General features: G+C 50.7%; 1 protein-coding gene across 1 annotated transcript; it reads left to right on the top strand.

The window, feature by feature from the left end:
* The first annotated feature begins 655 nt into the window (after positions 1-655).
* SALL4 (spalt like transcription factor 4) lies at positions 656-19,188 on the top strand. Its single transcript, XM_045981175.1, has 4 exons — positions 656-800; positions 12,008-14,341; positions 15,423-15,703; positions 18,661-19,188. The coding sequence occupies exons 1-4, from the start codon at positions 671-673 to the stop codon at positions 19,078-19,080; spliced, it is 3,165 nt and encodes a 1,054-aa protein (XP_045837131.1). The 5' UTR covers positions 656-670; the 3' UTR covers positions 19,081-19,188.
* Positions 19,189-19,550: the final 362 nt, after the last annotated feature.

Here is a 19,550-nt window from a genome sequence, read left to right as displayed (position 1 = left end):
ATAAACCACCATTTTCACTCTTCTTCGGGCATCTCGAAATTCCGTTTAAACATTTCAGTTAAACATAAGATGGAAGGAGACATGTGTCCCATCTCAGTTTTTTGTTTGTAGGTTTTTGGGTAGATGTAAAGATTTGGAACCAAACTACTCCACAGAAAAGACCTTCTAACCCCGGCTTGCGCGGATATCAACCTTAAAAAGTAATTTTTGGAGCACACGACCAAATGTGCTCGTCCCAAAACTTTGACGGACGCTCCTAGTTTTTAATAAGCACACAATTATTTTTATTCTTCTCTCCAAGGACTCAGATAGCTGGAGCGAGGATGGGTCCCCCTCCGATTTCGTGCACGATCCAGCCAATCTGAGCCCGGATGCTAATTAGTTGCGCTCCCCCGATGAACACGCCTTTGTCGCATGTAGGGCCGGACTACAAAGCCCAGAATGCCTCGCCCCTCCCTGATCAATGAGGGCTTATTTAAATGATCTCTGAGGTCTTGGACCCAGGCCAATCAGCTGTCAGGGCTCATGATAAATCGCAATGCATTATTGATAATAATAATTACTGGGACATGCGCGTTCCGGCCGAAGGGGGGTAAATTTCCCAACTCCAGGAATTTGTGGCGGAGTGGGCAAATAACCGCGGCTCTCCAGGCGGCCCGATGCTCGCACCATGTCGAGGCGCAAGCAGGCGAAACCCCAGCACATCAACTCGGAGGAGGACCAGGGCGAGCAGCAGCCGCAGCAGCCGGCCGCGGAGTTTGCAGATGCGGCCCCAGCGGCGCCGGCGGCGGGGGAGCCGGGTGAGTGAGGCTGGGGGCGCGCGCCGGGGGCGGGCAGTTTTCCGGACGTTCGCTGGACCCTCGAAGGCGCGAGCTTCGGGGAGCTAGCGGTTTCCAGCGCAGATTCTGGAACCAAGATTTGGGGTCTCAGTTCTAGGGAAGGCACGCTCGTCCCCCCCCCCTCCGCTCTTGTTAATTTTACACTTTACCGCTTCCCTCTCGTGTAAGTTTCACCCCCAGGTCTCGCTCCTCTTGTTGTAAGATTGACCCCCCCCCCCGCCGTGTCCCTCATTCCTGAAAGGTTACCTACTCGTCCCTTGCCCCCTCTCTTAATTGGTTCCACTGCCCTCGCTAGTTACCTCCCCCCCACTTGTAACTTCGGTTCCCCTCCTCCCTCCCTGGCGCCGCTTTTAAAAGAAAGACCCCGGGGGTCCCCACCTTTTCCTTCACCCCTTGGGAGTCCTTCTAGGAGGCTGGAGAAGGGGCGCAGCCCTGGAAGACCCCCCGGGGGGAGGGCGATCTGTTGCACGCGCCCCTCCCGGGCCAAGCGGGGGGAGGGGGCGCGACCTCTCCCCATCTCCGGGAGCTGGGGTACGGGCCACCCGCTGAGGGGATTGGAGGGCCCGAAGAGGTGGGGGAGAAGGGCACAGTATTTCCCTTTTTAAAAAATTTCCTTAGGGCATTGGCTTTTTCTCCCCGGTCTTTGCCGCCTGCCGATCTTCGCCCTAACCTTTCGGGGCCTGACCTCCAGCCATCTTTGATTTCCGACTTCCTAAAAATAACCGCGGCCAGCGGGAGGGGTGCAGGCCCCCAGGGGCCGGGGTCGCGGGCGCGAGGCAGCTCCTCTGGGGTGCACCAGCCTGCAATTTTGTGGGGCTTTCCTGCGGCGCCCGGCTTTCCAGAAGCGCGCCCCGGGGGCCGGGGGGAAGAGGTCGGGCCAGGGCTGGGCAGTTGCGGCCAGGGCGAGCTCCCGGGGCTGACCCGCCCCACGCTTCCGCGGCGAGCGTCTTCGGGGTCGGGAGGCGTTCGGGACCCCAACCCCGCCGGGAGCGGCCGGGCAAACTCCCCTCCTCCGGGTCACTTAACCGAGGAGGTTGTAGGAGCGAGTCGATTTCCCCCTATCTCCCCTCCGTCCTGGCCCGCCAAATTGTCGCCTGATAAGTTTTTAGCTACGCGTGGGGGGAGGGGGCGTTGTTAACCTCCTCTTGGGCCTTGTGGATCGTTTCCCCTGTTCTCCCCGCCTGCTTTCTAATTTCTCAGCCGCTGATGGGGGTGTGCACTGCGGTCCCAGACACTCCAAGGCGTAACTCTGGTAGGAAGGCTGCGCTCCTTTTTTGCTACGTCCCCCTTTTGGGGGGAAGGGAATGCAGTATGTTTCCCAAATTTATAATAGGTTAATGTAAATCCCTGCGAGCCCCCCCTCCCCCCGCAAGTAACATTTGTTTCCAGGGCAAATTAAAGAGATCGTCTTGACGAGGGGCGGCTGTGCGTTTTCGGGGCGTCTGATGGTCAGGGCTGCCGGCACCCGAGGTCCCAGGAGGATGGACTCTCTTTGTGCCTCGGGTTGGGGGGGTGGGGGGGAGAGCGTGGAGAGGCTTCGTCGGTCGCCTGGCCCACCTGGAACAAAAGGGTTAACCCTCCGCCCGCCCGCTTCCTCCCGAGAGGAGGGGCGAGCTCCGGGCTCTGACCCCTCCCCTGGTTCAGCTCTGACCTCCCCATTCTGTACCCTCTGGGTTTTTGGTGGGCGCACGCAAGTGGTGCTTTGGTATTGTTCGGCACCTTTGCGGGGAACTTGTTACACGGCGGCTTCTTAAATTACGCTGGTTGGAGTGTACACTCAGTTAACCCCGGGCTGGGCTTAGGAGCTCGGGCCTGACCGTGCGCTCCCTCCACGATTTGGGCGGGGGGTTGGTTCGCTATTGATCGCTGGGGCTGGAGCGGACCGCCGAGTTGCGCGCGGGCGCCCCCTGGAGGCCCAGCCTGGAGCCGCACGCTTTGCTGAGAGGCGGGTCCCCTCACAGGTACCGGCTCACACCTGAAGGGTGGGACGGGGGCGGAGGGGGGGGGGAATGGAGAGCGCCGGGCTGGGCCAAAGGACCGGCGCCCCTGGGGACTCAAACCAGTTTGAGCCCTAGCTGTACCTGCTGTTCTTTGCCAAGTCTTTGGAATTCTTGCAAAGAATTCCTTAGTCCTCGAATGTATTTGCAGAATCTTACGTTGCCACCATGAGACAGAAGGTAATTTCCCCAAGCAGTACATTTTAACGGCTGCATTTTGCATTTGAGCAGCCTGTTAGTGTGTACTTATTTATATATTATACCTGTGTAGCTGTAGGGAGAGATAACACGGATCTATATACGTAGAGCTGTATAAACCGATACATATGTGCATATGTATAATTTTTTAAAAACTAAGATTGGGCCAGTCCTAGTTTTGTAAAACCAATTTGAGATCCTCTTGTAAAGCATGCAGTTCTTGGGGCGCCTGGGTGGCTCAGTGGGTTAAAGTCTGCCTTCTGCTCAGGTCATGATCCCAGGGTCCTGGGATCGAGCCCCACATCAGGCTCTCTGCTCAGCGGGGAGCCTGCCCCCCCCCACCTGTGATCTCTGTGTCAGATAAATAAAATCTTAAAAAAAAAAAAAAGAACGTAGTTCTTGAGGAAAATGGAGTTTGGAGATCAAAACACCTGCAGGTGGGCAGTGAACTCAAGCTACATACGGGAAAATTAGCATTTTCTCAAAAGAGTTTCGAATGCCCTTTGTGCTAAACTGGATTACAACCATCAACGATTAAGATCCCCAAGTTTCAAACAGCTGCGTAGCCCCAGTTTCTAAACCGAAATGACCTCCGCTGGCTGTAATGATTTTGAGAAGAGGGCCCTTCGAAGTTCCTATTTTAATTGAGGGAGAGAGGGAAGTCTCCCTGATAGTAGCGTGAATGTTGCAGGCCGACCTTCTGTGTTCCCATCTGAGTTTCCGATAGAGAAAGGGGCTCCCGCTTGCCCGGAGCCCCTTTTGTTCCGTTAAAAATAAATTGCACAAGTCCCTACGTGGTCAATTCAGCCTCCCCTGGCTTCCTCATGGCGGGGGGGGGGGGGGGGGGGGGGGGGCAGTTGCGGAGCCATCTTGGGAGGCAGGAGAAGGAGTTAGGGCTTCCTCTTTTTGAATAAAGTTAGTGTTCTGGTAAGGTTTTAGAGATGACTGTTCCAATCTGGTTGTATGACCTTCAGCTGTGTAACCTGGAGACCTGTTCGATTTCTCTGAGCTTTTGAATGTTTCTTTTCTACAGTGGGGGTGAAGAGCCCTGTTCAGAGCACGTCAACTGCAGCAGACCCACTGTGTGCTGGGAGTGTGATTTGTCATCAATTTTGGTCAACATAACTGTTTTCAGTTTTATTTCTTGCGTCGAGATTGTGCAGAAGTGCCCATTGAGAGGATTCTGTGGTTTTTAACTGTAGCCTGCAGAGCCAGTGATGAGGCTGGGGACCTCTAGTACATGATCTTTAATTCTTATTTTAGAGTAAACAGGAGCCCGGGATTGAAACAGCTTGCTCATGGTTTGTTTCAGCCTTTTGCTCCGAATCCACGTCCACGGAGCTGCTTGTCATGATCTGACTCTGGTTGGTTATGAGATGGGATTTTCCATCAGCTCCTTTGATGAAGGAGCCCTGATGAGTGTTTAGTCGGTGGAGTTTGACGATCTCTCCTCCCTTTTAATGTTTGAGATGTGCCCTTTTGGACTTTAGATTAAGGGGTGTTTGGGGAGGAGACTTGGAAATAAAAAGCAGTGTTTGCACGTCATGCTCTGGGCCTTACTGCCCTGGAAAAATCATGGGGAAGAGTTCAAGTTCCCTCTTTATCAACCTTTTTACCTGTTGTACTTTTGATTTTTTAAAGAAAGCATCTGCACCATTTTGAAAGGGTAGATGCAGACAAGCACTGCATTGCTAGTTACCCCATCCTTCCTTTCCCCTCGCCCTTTCCCCCCAACGAACTTCTTGACACTCAGTCTTTTGTTGGGGGGAGAGGGTGCTCTGTAGAAGGGGACAACACAAGCCCCTGCCTGCATGGAGTTTACAGGTTTGCTTAAGAGAAGAACTCCGGTTCTTCTGGAAAATACGACTTGTCTCTTCATGGTAAATAGCAGAACCCAGACACATTAACAGCTGCTACAGCCTCCTTTGATTCTTCTACTGTTTCTCCTTCTCAGCACAGTCTCTGAATTTTGATCCAACACTGTTCTGAAACAAGTTTTTAGCTCTTAATTAAGTAGAACTTAATTATAGCTTTCATCTGCTATCTGTGAATCGAGTTAAAGCCTTGTTAGTAAGTGTTTCTCGGCTTCGGAATTGAGATGTAAAATTAAACTGGTAAATGGGCACTTTTCTTTCAGCCGGTTCAAAGGACATCTCTTTGCCTTGTGTTTTTTCGGTAAGCAATTACCCTGTGGGTGGGGGAGGGTAGAAGATACTGTATACTTTAGGTAAATCTACTCATCGTGGTTCTTTTTAAACAGAAATGGAGGAGACGGAAATAAGCTTGAGTCAGAATGCTTTTCTCAAGATTATACCAGTTTTATTTTTTAAGCATTTTGGAGTCTGCAGAGTTTGATTGGCTTCTGGTAGATGAGCTTTTCTTCTATACAATAGTAAGAGTATTTTCTATCCATTTGGCAGTGATTGAATCTAAGACCCCTGCTGGGTTTACTGCATTCTTCTAACTTATTGGATAACTAGATGCTGAGAGATAACATTCCTAAAATTCGGAGTGGGGGTGGGGTGGAAAGATGGAAGAACTAGTTGCCGGGTAATCTCTCTGAACTTTGCCTTTTTCCCTTTTGGGAAGGGGTAACTTAAGCGTAGCAGGCAATTGTCCATAACCCATTCCTCTTACTCCCGGGCAAATAGGGCTTCGGTGTTTGCTCGTGGTGGTCTGAATGGAGAAGGTCCCGTTTTACTGCACATGCGTTCAGAGCTGCGCTGTTTTAAGACTCAAGTGGGATGTTGCTGGCATTGCATCCAGCCTACAGAAGAGGCCAGCCTGTGTATACAGTGACGGCAAGCTGGTATTCAGGTTGTAAATCACTCTTGGAAACTGTTAGATACTTCTAGTGCGGGGGGGGGGGGGGGGGGGGGGGGGGGGGAGCTTAACCATTTTTGTGCCATAGCTTCCTTCTCCACAGAACGTATTTCAGTGCAAAGAGTAAAATACACAGAAACACCAAGGAAATAGATGGCACTGAAATACAGTTAGCGAAACCAAAAAACATCTGTGATAGAATAATGTGCTTCTTTATGAACGCATTAAATAAGATTAGCACAGCTGGTCAGGTAACCCAGAATTTCCAGTAAGGCAGCAGCATTAACATCATAGGAAAAGATTGGCTTTCTGTTGGCGACGAAGTCGCAGGTTCTGCAAGTACCACTGTGGTGTGTCTCCTACATTTGTCATTGGAAGTCACATACTAAATTTTAGTTCAGATTAGTGAAAATAAAGATCTCATTTTTGTTTCTTACCTGATTTCATGGACCCCAGTTTAAAAATGCTGGTTTAGAAACTGCTTTCTCAATGAAGCAATATTATCCCCAAGGGGGTGAGCTGTTTTCTTTGTTTTTTTTTTTTTTTTTTAAGAAATTATTTATTTGACAGAGAGATCACAAGTAGGCAGAGAGAGAGAGGGAAGCAGGCTCCCTGCTGGGCAGAGAGCCTGATGACGTGGGGCTCAGAGCCCAGGACCCTGAGATCATGACCTGAGCCGCCGAAAGCAGAGGCTTAACCGAGCCACCGAGGTGCCCCCTTTTCTTTTTAAAAATTTTTGGGGGTGTGTGTGAACATTTTCTTGAGGGGATGGGGACAGAAAACTTGATTGACAGTGGTTTTTGGCCTTCCTGAAGGACCATAGTCCACATGGTATTAAAGTTTCATGGTGAGGGAGGAGAGGTAGTAGTTAAGAAAGCTCTAAAAGGATGAAATGAAAAAAAAAGTGAGAAACTGCTCCAGAAGAAGCAATGATAAATGAGGCCCCTAAGTTTAGCGCCCTTCTCTATGGTACTTAAGAATACAATCCCTGGTTGTCTTTTCCTAGTGAGCAGTTTCTTTTTTCTTTTTTTTTTAAAGATTTTATTTATTTATTTGACAGACAGAGATCACAAGCAGGCAGAGAGGCAGGCGGAGAGAGAGAGAGGAAGGGAAGCAGGCTCCCTGCTGAGCAGAGAGCCCGTCGCGGGTCTGGATCCCAGGACCCTGGGATCACGACCCGAGCCGAAGGCAGAGGCTTTAACCCACTGAGCCACCCAGGCACCTAATTCTGTCTGAGCCTCAGTTTGCACATCTGCAAATTGGGCCTGAGGACGCTTGTCTAATGATGTGGCTGCAGAGATGAATGGGTTAAGGGAGCATGTGTTTGCTGGAGGGTGGAGTGGTTCCCCTTAGAGACCCGGGTGGTATTCTTGCACTCGGCTTTACTGGAGATTTCCAGAAGTTACAATGGTTGAGTTTAAGGGTTGAAGCCTGCTAATGAAAAAGAAACCGTAGTACAAAGGTGGACCCTTGTAAAATGTTCTCTCCTCCCTCAGTCCCCAGGCCCACACTCCCAAGAGCTAGCGTGCAGCCCGTTTCTCTTACTTTAGACTGAGGATTTTCCACGTGCTGTTCTTGTATCTTTATCCAAAAAGGCAGTGGGACCGCAGATCTACACCCTGTTCTCTTCCTCCTCTTGAAATAGATCCCGGGTGGTTGCCCTCTAGAACACCACATATAAGAGATCTGCTTTATTTTTTATTTTTTAAAGATTTTTATTTATTTGACAGAGATCACAAGTAGGCAGAGAGGCAGGCAGAGAGGAAGGGAAGCAGGCTCCCTGCTGAGCAGAGAGCCCGATTCAGGACTCGATCCCAGGACCCTGAGATCATGACCTGAGCCCAAGGCAGGGGCTTAACCACTGAGCCACCCAGGCGCCTTTTGTAGGCTACAGACAAATCTCTTTTTCTCTGTGCCCTGACTTATTTAACCGGAGCCATCCTGCTTGGCCACAGAGTGTACCTGTTTTTGTTTTCGCTGTTGGTTAATAAGAGAAATGTATCCTTATTTCATAAAGCGAATTCCTAACAAGGGTCAGAGGAGAACTGCAGGAACCAACTTGATGTTGCTGAGTGCTGAGTGCTGCGGAAGGAACTGTATCTTTCTCTTTCTGTGCACCTCCCCGCAGTGTGTATTTCCCTGCCAAGGGAAACTTGTTAAAAGTTGTCCTTTTTAAAGTTCTTGACACATAATTGCCAGAATTGCTTTTCCAGAAAGAGTGCCACATAACACTGTCTCTAACACCTCACTCCCAGTCCTGGGAAAGTAGGGGGATAGGTACTGATTGTATTCTGGGAATTGACAAATATTTTTAACTTGATTCTTGAAATATGGCTGGGATCGGGAACTTAACCTGTTGAACACCTGGAGGGTAGCAGGGATGTGTTTTGTACTAGCACCTTTTTTTATAGATTTTATTTATTTATTTATTTGACGGAGACATAGCAGAGACACAAGCAGGGGGAGGAGTGGGAGAGGGAGAAGCAGGTTTCCTGCTGAGCAGGTGGCTGGATGGGGGGAGGCTAGGATCATGACATGAGCTGAAGGCGAATGCTTAACGACTGAGCCACCCAGGTGCCCCTGTGTACTAGCTTTTCAAGTGACTTCCAGGAGTTCCAGAAAGATTGTAGTAGCATGTGTCCTCGTCCCTTTCCCCTTCCTTGCCAACCTGACCCCTCAGGCTTTTCTGTCCTGCCTGGGGTGTCTTTGAGAGGAAAGATAGTTGCAGTCTCAACAGAAGAAACATTAAGGTAGGAAGTGTAGGAAGGAGGGACGATCTGGGTGCTGCATGCCTGGGTTTTAATATTAGCCCTGCCGTTTATCACGTGTATTACTTTGGGCAAACTGATGTCCTCTGTGCCTCAGTTCCCCCTCTGAAATACAACAGCCCCTACCTCAGAGTTGTTAGAACCTGTGAGTTGTTTAGAATTACGCCTGGCACATAGTAAGTGCTCAGGAGTTAGCTATGACTAATTTTTTTTTTTTTAAAGATTTTATTTATTTATTTGACAGAGAGAGAGATCACAAGTAGGCAGAGAGGCAGGCAGAGAGAGAGGAGGAAGCAGGCTCCCCGCAGAGCAGAGAGCCCGATGTGGGACTCGATCCCAGAACCCTGAGATCATGACCTGAGCGGAAGGCAGCGGCTTAATCCACTGAGCCACCCAGGCGCCCCGCTATGACTAATTTTTAATTGAGTTGCCTTGGGCAAGGCATGATCCTTCAGTTTGTTTCTCTCGTTTGTCAGTGGGGCAGGTAATTTAATAGATTGGGTGAGTATAGTAGGGGGCACCTAGAGGTCCCTGGTCCGAACTGCAGACAGAACACCGTGGTCATCTTTTCACCACCAGTCGGATCCCTAGCTGCCCTGCGGTGTGCCCAGGAGGAGGTGGGATGTGTTGGTGAATGAGTTGGGCATTCAGTGATGGTTTAAAAAAGTCTTACTCCCCGGTTTCCCAGCTAACCATGGGAGCCACTAGAGATAGAAGGTGTAGAGAATAATGTTCACTGAACTCCACAATATCTGCACCTTTTTTGCCAGATTCCACCCAGGATGGCATCGGGCACCTTAGTAGGTATTTCACACATTTGTTAAAAACTTCACTGAACCCAGGCATACCTGTCGCATGAGGTTGTCATGATTAGGCTTGTTTGGGGCAGATCCTGAAGGGTAAGGCTTCCATACCCATCTTGTTCACAGGCAAGTGCTGGGTCAGCTCTAACCTGCTTTCCCTACTGGGGAGGGCCAGACCTGTTAGTGGCTGTTGGCTCTTCATCCCCGGCCCACCCCCAACCCACACACACCTTACAAAACTTCATAGTGCCAGGGCTGAGATTCATAAAGATTGGGCTACATTATGTAAATTTTAAAGAATTACTTTTTGAAAACTCTGAAATCTGTAGATCTTCTCAAGAGAAATTCACTTCCTGGGACATCTGCGTGGCTGTTGGTTAAGCGTCTGACTTCAGCTTAGGTCATGATCCCAGAGTCCTGGGATGAACCTGCATCCAACTCCTTGCTCAGCAGGGAGCCTGCTTCTCCCTCTTGCCTGCTGCTCGCCCTGCTTGTGCTTACAACTCTCTCTCTGGCAAATAAATAAAATCTAAAAAAAAAAAATGAAATAAACTTCTTTCAAGATCACCTCCACCCCCATACTGTGGGGGACTCCCCCGTCAAACCCCCATAGTTTTAGGGACTGTAATCACCCAAGAAGGAGTTAAGAGGCAAAATATATTAGTTTGCTTTAAAAAGTACTAATTTATTTAGATGTGAGATGTATCCTTCTTGGCCTCTCTCCCATCCATTTGTACATTTCAGTCATGTTTTATTTTAAACAAAAGTGGTCACATTTTACGTATTTTTGTGCAGCCTGTTTCCTTTCACCTAACTTCTGTCTCCATGTGAGAGCATCCAGGAGTTACGCCATTTCTGCTGTATGACTAAATCCGAATTTACTTTTGCTGCTATAAACATTTCTTTAAACAAAACTGTTCTTATATGAATCTTTGTATACATGCGCGATTATCTGTTGGTTTAGATCCTGACTATGAGGTATACTTCTGGTTTCTCCGTGGGGGAGTGTACCTACAATTGGATAGCCAGGAAATGAGAACAATTAAGTAGCTTGGGGGAGGGGGCTTTTCACCTAACTTCTTGTTTTCAGGACCCAGGTGTCCAGATTAAAAGCCATGTCTCAAGATGAGCATTTTAATATGCAGGCTACCATTAACCCTGAAGGGAATAGGACCCAATTATGAAAGAAATCCAGAGACCATCCTTTTTACAAATGTAACTGCCCAGAACAGGAAGGTGTTTGATTTTGTATATTTCATTTCAGATACATTACAGGACTAGAAGTTGTAAGTAGAAGAAGTTGCAGTGAAACCCATCATTCCCATCCCCTTTCCATTCTCAGGCTTCTCTTTTTACATAATGGCTTGTTAATATAGTGTCCAGACCAGTGAGACATTTCTCCAGTTTTTCATGATCTGTAAGATCTTCAGAGTCCCTATAGTCACAGCCTTCTTTGAACATGAAATCATTTCTTTTGTCAGTGTTTCATGAAAATGTTCCTAGGATGGGGCGCCTGGGTGGCTCAGTCATGAAGCCTCTGCCTTCGGCTCAGGTCATAATCACAGCGTCCTGGGATGGAGCCCCGCATCGGGCTCCCTGCTTAGCGGGGAGTCTGCCTCTCCCTGTCTGGCTCCCTTGTGCTTGGGTTCCCTCTCTCTCTCTCTATCTCTGTGTCATAAATAAAAATCCTTTTAAAAAAAGAAAATATTCCTAGGAATATCCGCTTGGCCTTCCTATGTAAACGGACCCAGCGTACTGTTCTCTGTATTTTCAGTGTTGGCACCTTAGAACCGGGAAGGGGCACTCGTTAACACTGAATGAGTGATTTCATGCAGTTCCCTTCCAGCAGCCCCAGCGTGGGGATGGACAACCATATCTGAGCAGGTTCCCAGTGTCATTTATACTCACTGCGTGAGACCCACCGGCCTTTTGCAAGCTCGCTCAGAGACGGGTGCAGAGCTCCAAGGGGATTATTTTAATTAAAAAGTTGTATGAATTTTCTAGGGTTTCCATAAACTATTGCTGCAAATTGGATGGTTTAAAACAAGCGTAATTTAGTCGAACGGTTCTGGAGGCTGGACATCTGAAATTGAGGTGTTGGCGGGGATGGTTTCCTTCTGGAGACAGGAGGAAAGGGTTTCAAGAAAGCCTCCTTTCTATCTCCTGTTGGCTTCTGGCAGTCCTGGCTTAGAGCCATGATAATTCCTTCCTAGGGCCTTATTTGTTCCATGTCTCATTTCCCTGTCTCTTCCAGAACATCAAGCAGTGGGTTAGGGACCCTCCCAGTAGATTTGTAAAGATCCTGTTCCCAGTTAAGTTCACAGGCACAGGTGCTGGGTATAAGGACTTGGACATACTTGGTGGCAGGGGGTTGGGGGAGCGGAGGGGGGTGGGCACAATTAACCCACTACACAAGTGGTTAGTTGGTTCCGACCTCTGGAGGCCTAGTTCCCTTTTACAGTCTTCTGCCTGTTTGGACACAGGAAGGCGTCAGTATGGTGAGTTGTGGTTCTTTGCTGCAAAGAGTCCCCGCGCCCCTTCTTGGGCACCGTTCTTAGCTTGTGCTCTCTTGTCCCCAGGTGCTCCCATGAACGCCCCGGGGAGTGGCAGTGAAGCCAGCAGGGACGGCCTGACCGCGAAGAGGACCCGTCGGGAGGAGACTCACATCTGTGAGAAATGCTGCGCGGAGTTCTTCAGCTTCTCCGAGTTCTTCGAACACAAGAAAAATTGCACTAAAAACCCCCCCGTCCTCATCATGAACGACGGCGAGGGGCCGGTGCCTTCCGAAGACTTCTCCGGGGCTGGGCTGAGTCCCGGCGGCAAGGAGGGGCCCAGGGAGGACGGCGGCGGCGGCGGCTCGGGGGAGGCGAAGGAGAAGCTGGGCGCGGAGCCCGTCGTGTACCTGAAGACCGAGACCGCCCTGCCGGCCGCGTCCCAGGACATAAGCTATGTCCCCAAAGGCAAAGTGGCCAACACGAACGTCACTCTGCAGGCGCTGCGGGGCACCAAGGTGGCGGTGAACCAGCGGAGCGCCGACGCGCCACCCGCCGCCCTGCCCGGCGCCAGCAGCATCCCGTGGGTCCTGGAGCAGATCCTGTGCCTCCAGCAGCAGCAGCTGCAGCAGATTCAGCTCACGGAGCAGATCCGCGCGCAGGTCCACACGTGGGCCTCGCACGCCCTCCACTCCGGCGCCGCGGGGGCCGACGCCCTCAAGACCTTGGGCGGCCACGTGTCCCAGCAGGTGTCGGCGGCCGTGGCGCTGCTCAGCCAGAAAGCGGGAAGCCAGGGCCTGTCTCTGGACGCCTTGAAGCCGGCCAAGCTACCTCACGCAAACGTCCCTTCTGCCGGCACCAGCTCCGCGTCCCCGGGGCTGGCGCCCTTCGCCCTGAAGCCCGACGGGACGCGGGTGCTGCCGAGCGTCATGTCGCGCCTCCCCGGTGCTTTGCTACCTCAGGCCCCAGGCTCTGTGCTGTTCCAGAGCCCTTTCTCCACGGTGGCCGTAGACCCGTCCAAGAAAGGGAAGGGGAAGCCCCCGAACGTGTCCCCGGTGGAGGCCAGACCCAAAGACGAGGCCGTCCTCCGCAGTCACAAGTGTAAGTACTGTAGCAAGGTTTTGGGGACTGACAGCTCCTTGCAGATCCACCTCCGCTCCCATACCGGAGAGAGACCCTTCGTGTGCTCGGTCTGTGGCCACCGGTTCACCACCAAGGGCAACCTCAAGGTGCACTTTCATCGACATCCCCAGGTGAAGGCGAACCCCCAGCTCTTTGCTGAGTTCCACGACAAAATGGCAGCGGGCAGTGGCGTTCCCTATGCACTCTCTGTACCTGTCCCCGTAGAGGAGGCGAGTCTCTCTTTAGACAGCAAACCTGTCCTTGTGACGGGGACCCCCAACATAGGGCTACCTCAGAATCTCTCATCAGGGACTAACCCCAAGGACCTCATGGGCGGCCCCCTGCCCCACGACCTGCAGCCCGGGCCTTCTCCAGACGGTGAGGATGGATCCCTCCTACCTGGGGTGGGGCCACACCACAGTTCCCCAAGGGTTGGTGGCTTCCAAGGGAGCGGGACACCCGAGCCGGGGTCCGAGACCCTGAAATTGCAGCAGCTGGTGGAGAACATCGACAAGGCCACCACCGACCCCAACGAGTGTCTCATTTGCCACCGGGTCTTGAGCTGCCAGAGCTCCCTCAAGATGCATTACCGCACGCACACCGGGGAGAGGCCGTTCCAGTGTAAGATCTGCGGTCGGGCCTTCTCCACCAAGGGCAACCTGAAGACGCACCTCGGGGTCCACCGAACCAGCGCGTCCGTGAAGACGCAGCACTCATGCCCCATCTGCCAGAAGAAGTTCACCAACGCGGTCCTGCTGCAGCAGCACATCCGGATGCACATGGGCGGCCAGATTCCCAACACGCCCCTGCCCGAGAGCCCCTGTGACTTCACGGGGCCCGAGCCCATGATGGTCAGCGAGAACGGCGGCGCGGGCGCCCTCGGTCGGGATGACGTTCTCGAAAGCATCGATGTGGACGAGGTCGGCCCCCAGGATGCCCCCGGGAGCTCCTTGAAGGCCCCCGTCCCTCTTCCCAACGTCCACGCGGCGTCACCCACGCTCGGGTTCGCCGTGACGGCTTCCCTCGATGGCCCTGGGAAGGTCGGTCCTGCTTCTCTGGTCCTGCAGCGGCAGAACAGCAGAGAGAACGGCTCGGTGGAGAGTGATGGCCTGACCAACGACTCGTCGTCCTCAGTGATGGGAGACCAGGAGTACCAGAGCCGAAGTCCAGATGTCCTGGAGACGGCGTCCTTCCAGGCGCTGTCCCCAGCCAATAGCCAGGCAGAAAGCCTCAAGTCCAGATCTCCTGATGCTGGTGGCAAGGCAGACGGCTCCGAGCACAGCCGCACTGAGACGGAAGGTGATAGAGCTTTGGATTTAACTTAGGTCCATTTTGGGCACAAGGTCATCCAAAAGGAACCCGGGTTGAACTTGGCAAATGGACAGTGTGGCGTGTGCAGAGCAGTTCTTCTGTAGGGCGGTTAGCCTCTCTGTGCTTCTGGGTAGCGGGGAGTCCGAGCACAGACATCCTTCTGTTTACGGTGGTTAATGCAGTTTGGGGATGGACAGCGCACTTGCCAGTTTTTAACTTTTGTGGTTGAGCCCCAGGGGGACATTGGGTAATCGTACGGAAATGATCCAGTAGAAGAATGTGTTTGAGAAAGTAAGCGCTGCTTTTTGGCCACTGAGATAAGCCATAGTTCCTTGATTCTGAGGTCCCGCTCCCTATTGCAAGGTTCAAAGATTCATAACATGGGGGGGCTGTGAGGAGGAGAAACTGACCCATTTTTAAAATGCACGTACAAAACAGGTGGGGTACCCATCGATGTTGTTAACGGTGAAATGGAGGAACAGCTGCTGATAGAATGAAATAAACCTGGTTTCTGGGCATGCCCCCCCCCCTTTTTTTTTTTTTTTGCTTGGCAGGGAGCGGGGGTTGGGGGGGCAGCAAAGCAAAGTTTATTGAGCTCTAGCAAAAACGGTAGCACAAAGCTCCCAAGGTGGGAGGGGACCTGAGGAGGTTGCCCTCCGGGCATAAAAGATAACTTTTTCTTAAAAAATAGTTTTTAGCTATTTATTTTAAAGTAAACTCCACACCCAACATAGGTCTGGAACCCACAACCCGGAGATCAACAAGAGTCTCAGTCCTTCCCCCTCTGAGCCAGCCAGGCTCCCCTTAAAGAGAACTTCTTACGCAGGAACTTGAATTGTAGGTGTTTGTGTGTTGCCCGGACCCTAAACGCCGACTTGGTGACCTCCCCCAAGTACTTGAGCTGTTACTGCCTGGGCAGGTCGATGTACCAGAGAGGAAGGCTGCGTCCGAGGTACACAGTTCCAGAAGCGGTTTCCGGGCTCTCCACGGGATCAGAGCTCTTTCGTGGTTTGAGAAGGCATGAATATGGGATGATAAAGGTCTGGGGTTTCTTTTCTCTGGATACTAGGTCGTAGCAGTCTGCCATCGACGTTTATCCGAGCCCAGCCAACCTATGTCAAAGTCGAAGTCCCTGGCGCCTTTGGTGGACCCGCGACCATGTCCCCAGGCATGACGCCTTTGTTAGCGGCCCAGCCACGCCGACAGGCCAAGCAGCATGGCTGCACACGCTGTGGGAAGAACTTCTCCTCGGCGAGCGCCCTGCAGATCCACGAGCGGACTCACACCGGGGAGAAGCCTTTCGTGTGTAACACATGTGGGCGAGCGTTCACCACCAAAGGCAACCTGAAGGTGCGTTTCTCGGGGGCGGGATGTTGAGCAGCAAGTCTTCATTGGTGTTCATCCATCTGTGACGGATTCTTCATTAAGAACAGTGGGATGGGGCACCTGGGTGGCTCAGTGGGCTAAAGCCTCAGCCTTCGGCTCAGGTCATGATCCCGGGGTCCTGGGATCGAGTCCCGCATTAGGCTCTCTGCTCAGCGGGGAGCCTGCTTCCCCCTTTCTCTCTGCCTCCTTGTGCTCTGTCAGATAAATGAATAAATTTTTTTTTTGAGAGGTTTTATTTATTTATTTGACAGAGAGACAGAGATCACAAGGAGGCAGAGAGATAGAGAAAGGGAAGGAAGCAGGCTCCCCTCTGAGCAGAGAGCTGGATGCAGGGCTCAATCCCAGGACTCTGGGATCATGACCTGAGCTGAAAGCAGAGGCTTTAACCCACTGAGCCACCCAGGCGCCCCGAATAAAATCTTTAAAAAAAAAAAAAAAAAGTGGGATACCATGTAGTCGGATCTCTAGCTGGCTCTCGAAATAGGCATCGGAAAGTACGTTTTCTCATATCATGATGCTGCTCAAAGTGGGATACTTTGTGCTGTCTGTCTGAAATTGGTCATTTCCCCCCCAGTCTTAGCGGCACATGAAGTAGTAATGCATTTAGCAGAGGATGCTTTTCGAGGAATGGGACGTGAAGTCTTTTGGATGTTTCTGTCTCTCAGGATGGTAGTTACACGTAGGGTGGTTTTTCCCTCTGATAACTGGGCAGACCGTGACCTCTCTCTACAATCATTAAGTAGCTAGGCGAGATCCAGCCTGGAGACAGATGATACATGATGCGTAAGGTAATGTGGTGTTGATAAGTCATTTATCGTGTATGCGTACAGACTTGATGATGACCCTGTGTGTTGGTTTCTGTTTTCCTGGTCTGCTGGGTTGAAGTAAGCAACCGTGTATCTGGTAGCAAGTCTCCAGGTTATCAGTTGTGTTAAAACCCAGTGGCTGGGTCCTTTCAGAGAATGGCCTATAACTATCCTTAGATTCCACCCAGAATTTGTTGGGGAGATGGCGAGGAGACTCACCCACGTACAGACTAAAAGTGGCATATGTAAGAAGAAAGGATGGAAACTAGGGACCTGGGTTTTTTCCCCTGGCCACACCTGGTGGTTTGGGTGAGATGTTCTTGGCTTTCTTCTTTATTTCTCTCCCATGGCTAGACAGTTGAGTTGAATTCATTGTGCCTCAGGGATTAAAACTTAGTCTTTTTTTTTTTTTTTTTTAAGATTTTATTTATTTGTCAGAGAGAGGGAGAGAGAGTGAGCGAGCGTGCACAGGCAGGGAGAGCAGCAGGTAGAGGGGAGGGAGAGCCAGACTTGTGGCTAAGCAGGGAGCCTGATGAGGGACTGGATCCCAGGACCCGGGACCATGACCTGAGCTGAAGGCAGATGTTAACTGACTGAGCCACCTGGGTGTCCCAGAACTAAAAGTCTTAATATATAGCCTTAAAGAGCTGTTAAGACTATATATCATTTAAATAAAAAAAAAAATACACATACTACAAAAACAGGCCGTGTTTTAATTTTGTCGTTGGTGAAAATGTCAAGGAAGGAGCACTGAGACCGGCTTCCAGACATTCAAAGCTTCAGTTAATTCCCAGGCCCTGGGATCTACCCAGGGAAGGTCTGGAGCTTCTTTTCGCTGCACAAACAGCTTTGGGCAGATATGGCTCCTTGTACCTGTTTCCCAGGCATGGGGATAATGGCAGTGACAATTTCAGAGTTGTCCTGGAGATTAAATGAATTAATTGTATCAGTAACATGTTTCCAGTTATGCTTGGAACGTCTTAACAGTGTAGAGCGCTAAAGAACAGGTTACTTCTGAACCCACTGGCAAGATAGCTACTAACTTCTGAGGGTGTTGGTGCATTGAAATGAGGTGACCTGAGACACCTGAATGGCTCAGTGGTTAAGCATCTGCCTTCAGCTCTGGTCATGATCCCAGGATTCTGGGATCAAGCCCCTCATGGGGCTCCCTGCTTGGCAGGAAGCCTGGTTCTCCCCCTGCTGTGTTCCCTCTCTTGCTGTGTCTCTCTCTGTCAAATAAATTTTTTAAAAAAAGAAAAGAAAGAAATGAGGGGACCTGAGAAAATAGTGCCCACCGCATTTTTGGAAAGGGATTTAGAAACTCAAAAGCCAGACTAGAACTGTAATTTTAGAAAGGGGCCGAGTTGGAAGGAGGTGGTAGGATTTCTGTCATCAGAACACCTGCCACCCCAGAATGACCAGCCTTCATTCCCACGGTGGCCTTCCTGTCACTGCCCCAGCGGGGCTGGCTTCTCTCTGATGACGGTCATTGATGATGATCATTGACGAAGCATGTGTTTGTAGATCAGTTCCACGAGGGCAGCCTCTGTTTTGTTCAAAAGTTAGTTTTCAACTCGGGTTTTTATTCGGGCTGCTTGGAGACCTCACGTGCAGTGAGAATTCGTCCTCATACACTTTGTCCAGTAGTTCCGATGGCAGGATTTTGCAAAAAAGCTAATGTGAATAAATAACATAACCAGGATATTGATATGGATGCAATGGCCTGGTCTTACGGATTTTCCCATTTTATTTGTACTCAGTGTGTGTCTGTGTGTCAAGTTCTGTGCAGTGTTAACCCGTGCAGGTTGGTTCTTGACAGATTTTAACTGTAGCACTTGAGAAGGCTTGGTACACTGTAGTTGTTTATGGGGACAGAATGGGAGCAAATGTCCCCCCTGCCTTGGTTGTCTTTACTTGCCTCCAGGCAGGAATGTGGACCCATTGTTGCCTGATCTTGTGATTTTCACGCCCCCTTCCAACACCCCCCTAACACCAGAGACCAGATAACCTGCATTTTGAAAATGTTCCAGCCCACCACAGACGGAGGAGCTTGGCCAATATGCACGCTATCAAATCTCTGTTTTGGCAGAAACCTTTCTGTTCCTCTTCCCACAGGTCCATTACATGACCCACGGGGCCAACAACAGCTCGGCGCGCCGTGGGAGGAAGCTGGCCATCGAGAACACCATGGCTCTGTTAGGAACTGATGGGAAGAGAGTCCCTGAGATGTTTCCCAAAGAAATCCTGGCACCTTCGGTGAACGTGGACCCCGTCGTGTGGAACCAGTACACCACCATGCTCAATGGAGGTCTGGCCATGAAGACCAATGAAATCTCTGTGATCCAGAGCGGAGGGATTCCCACCCTCCCGGTTTCCCTGGGGGCCAGCTCCATTGTGAACAACACCACGATCTCCAAGATGGATGGCTCCCAGTCAGCCATCAGTGCCGAAGTGGAAAAACCAGGTGCTGCTGACGGCGTCCCCAAACACCAGTTCCCCCACTTCCTCGAAGAAAACAAGATCGCAGTCAGCTAAGCTCTAGGAGAGGAATGCTGATTGAAGGAGAAACGCAGGCAGAATGACCTCTAGAACTGTACATTTTTCTCCCTTTTTTTCAAAGAGCCCATCTCCTCCTGTTTGTTTCTTACTGATGTGCAAATAATGTTTACAGTTGTGATCACAACCTCAGGCAAGTCCTACAATCAGATGTCAGTGTGCTGGCTTTGCAAAAAAAAAAAAGAAAAAAATTGAAAAAGAAAAAAACTGAAAAAAAAAAATCCAAAAAGAAGAAAATACATACTAAAACAGATACAGACTAGAATTTCTTTAATTTTGGAAAGAAGCGGGTCTTGCAAAGTAGCTCTGTTACTTGGCGACAAACTGTATACATAAAAACCTTTGTACAACCGAGAGTAACTATTTCCAAAGACTCTCCCTATTTCAAGTTGGAACTTACTGAACTACAATGGAGAAGACAACTGTTAGCCTAATTTGGGGGGGAGGGG

This window comes from Meles meles, chromosome 16, assembly GCF_922984935.1.
Source record: "Meles meles chromosome 16, mMelMel3.1 paternal haplotype, whole genome shotgun sequence".
NCBI lineage: Eukaryota > Metazoa > Chordata > Mammalia > Carnivora > Mustelidae > Meles > Meles meles.
This window is presented reverse-complemented; position numbering and strand designations above follow the sequence as displayed.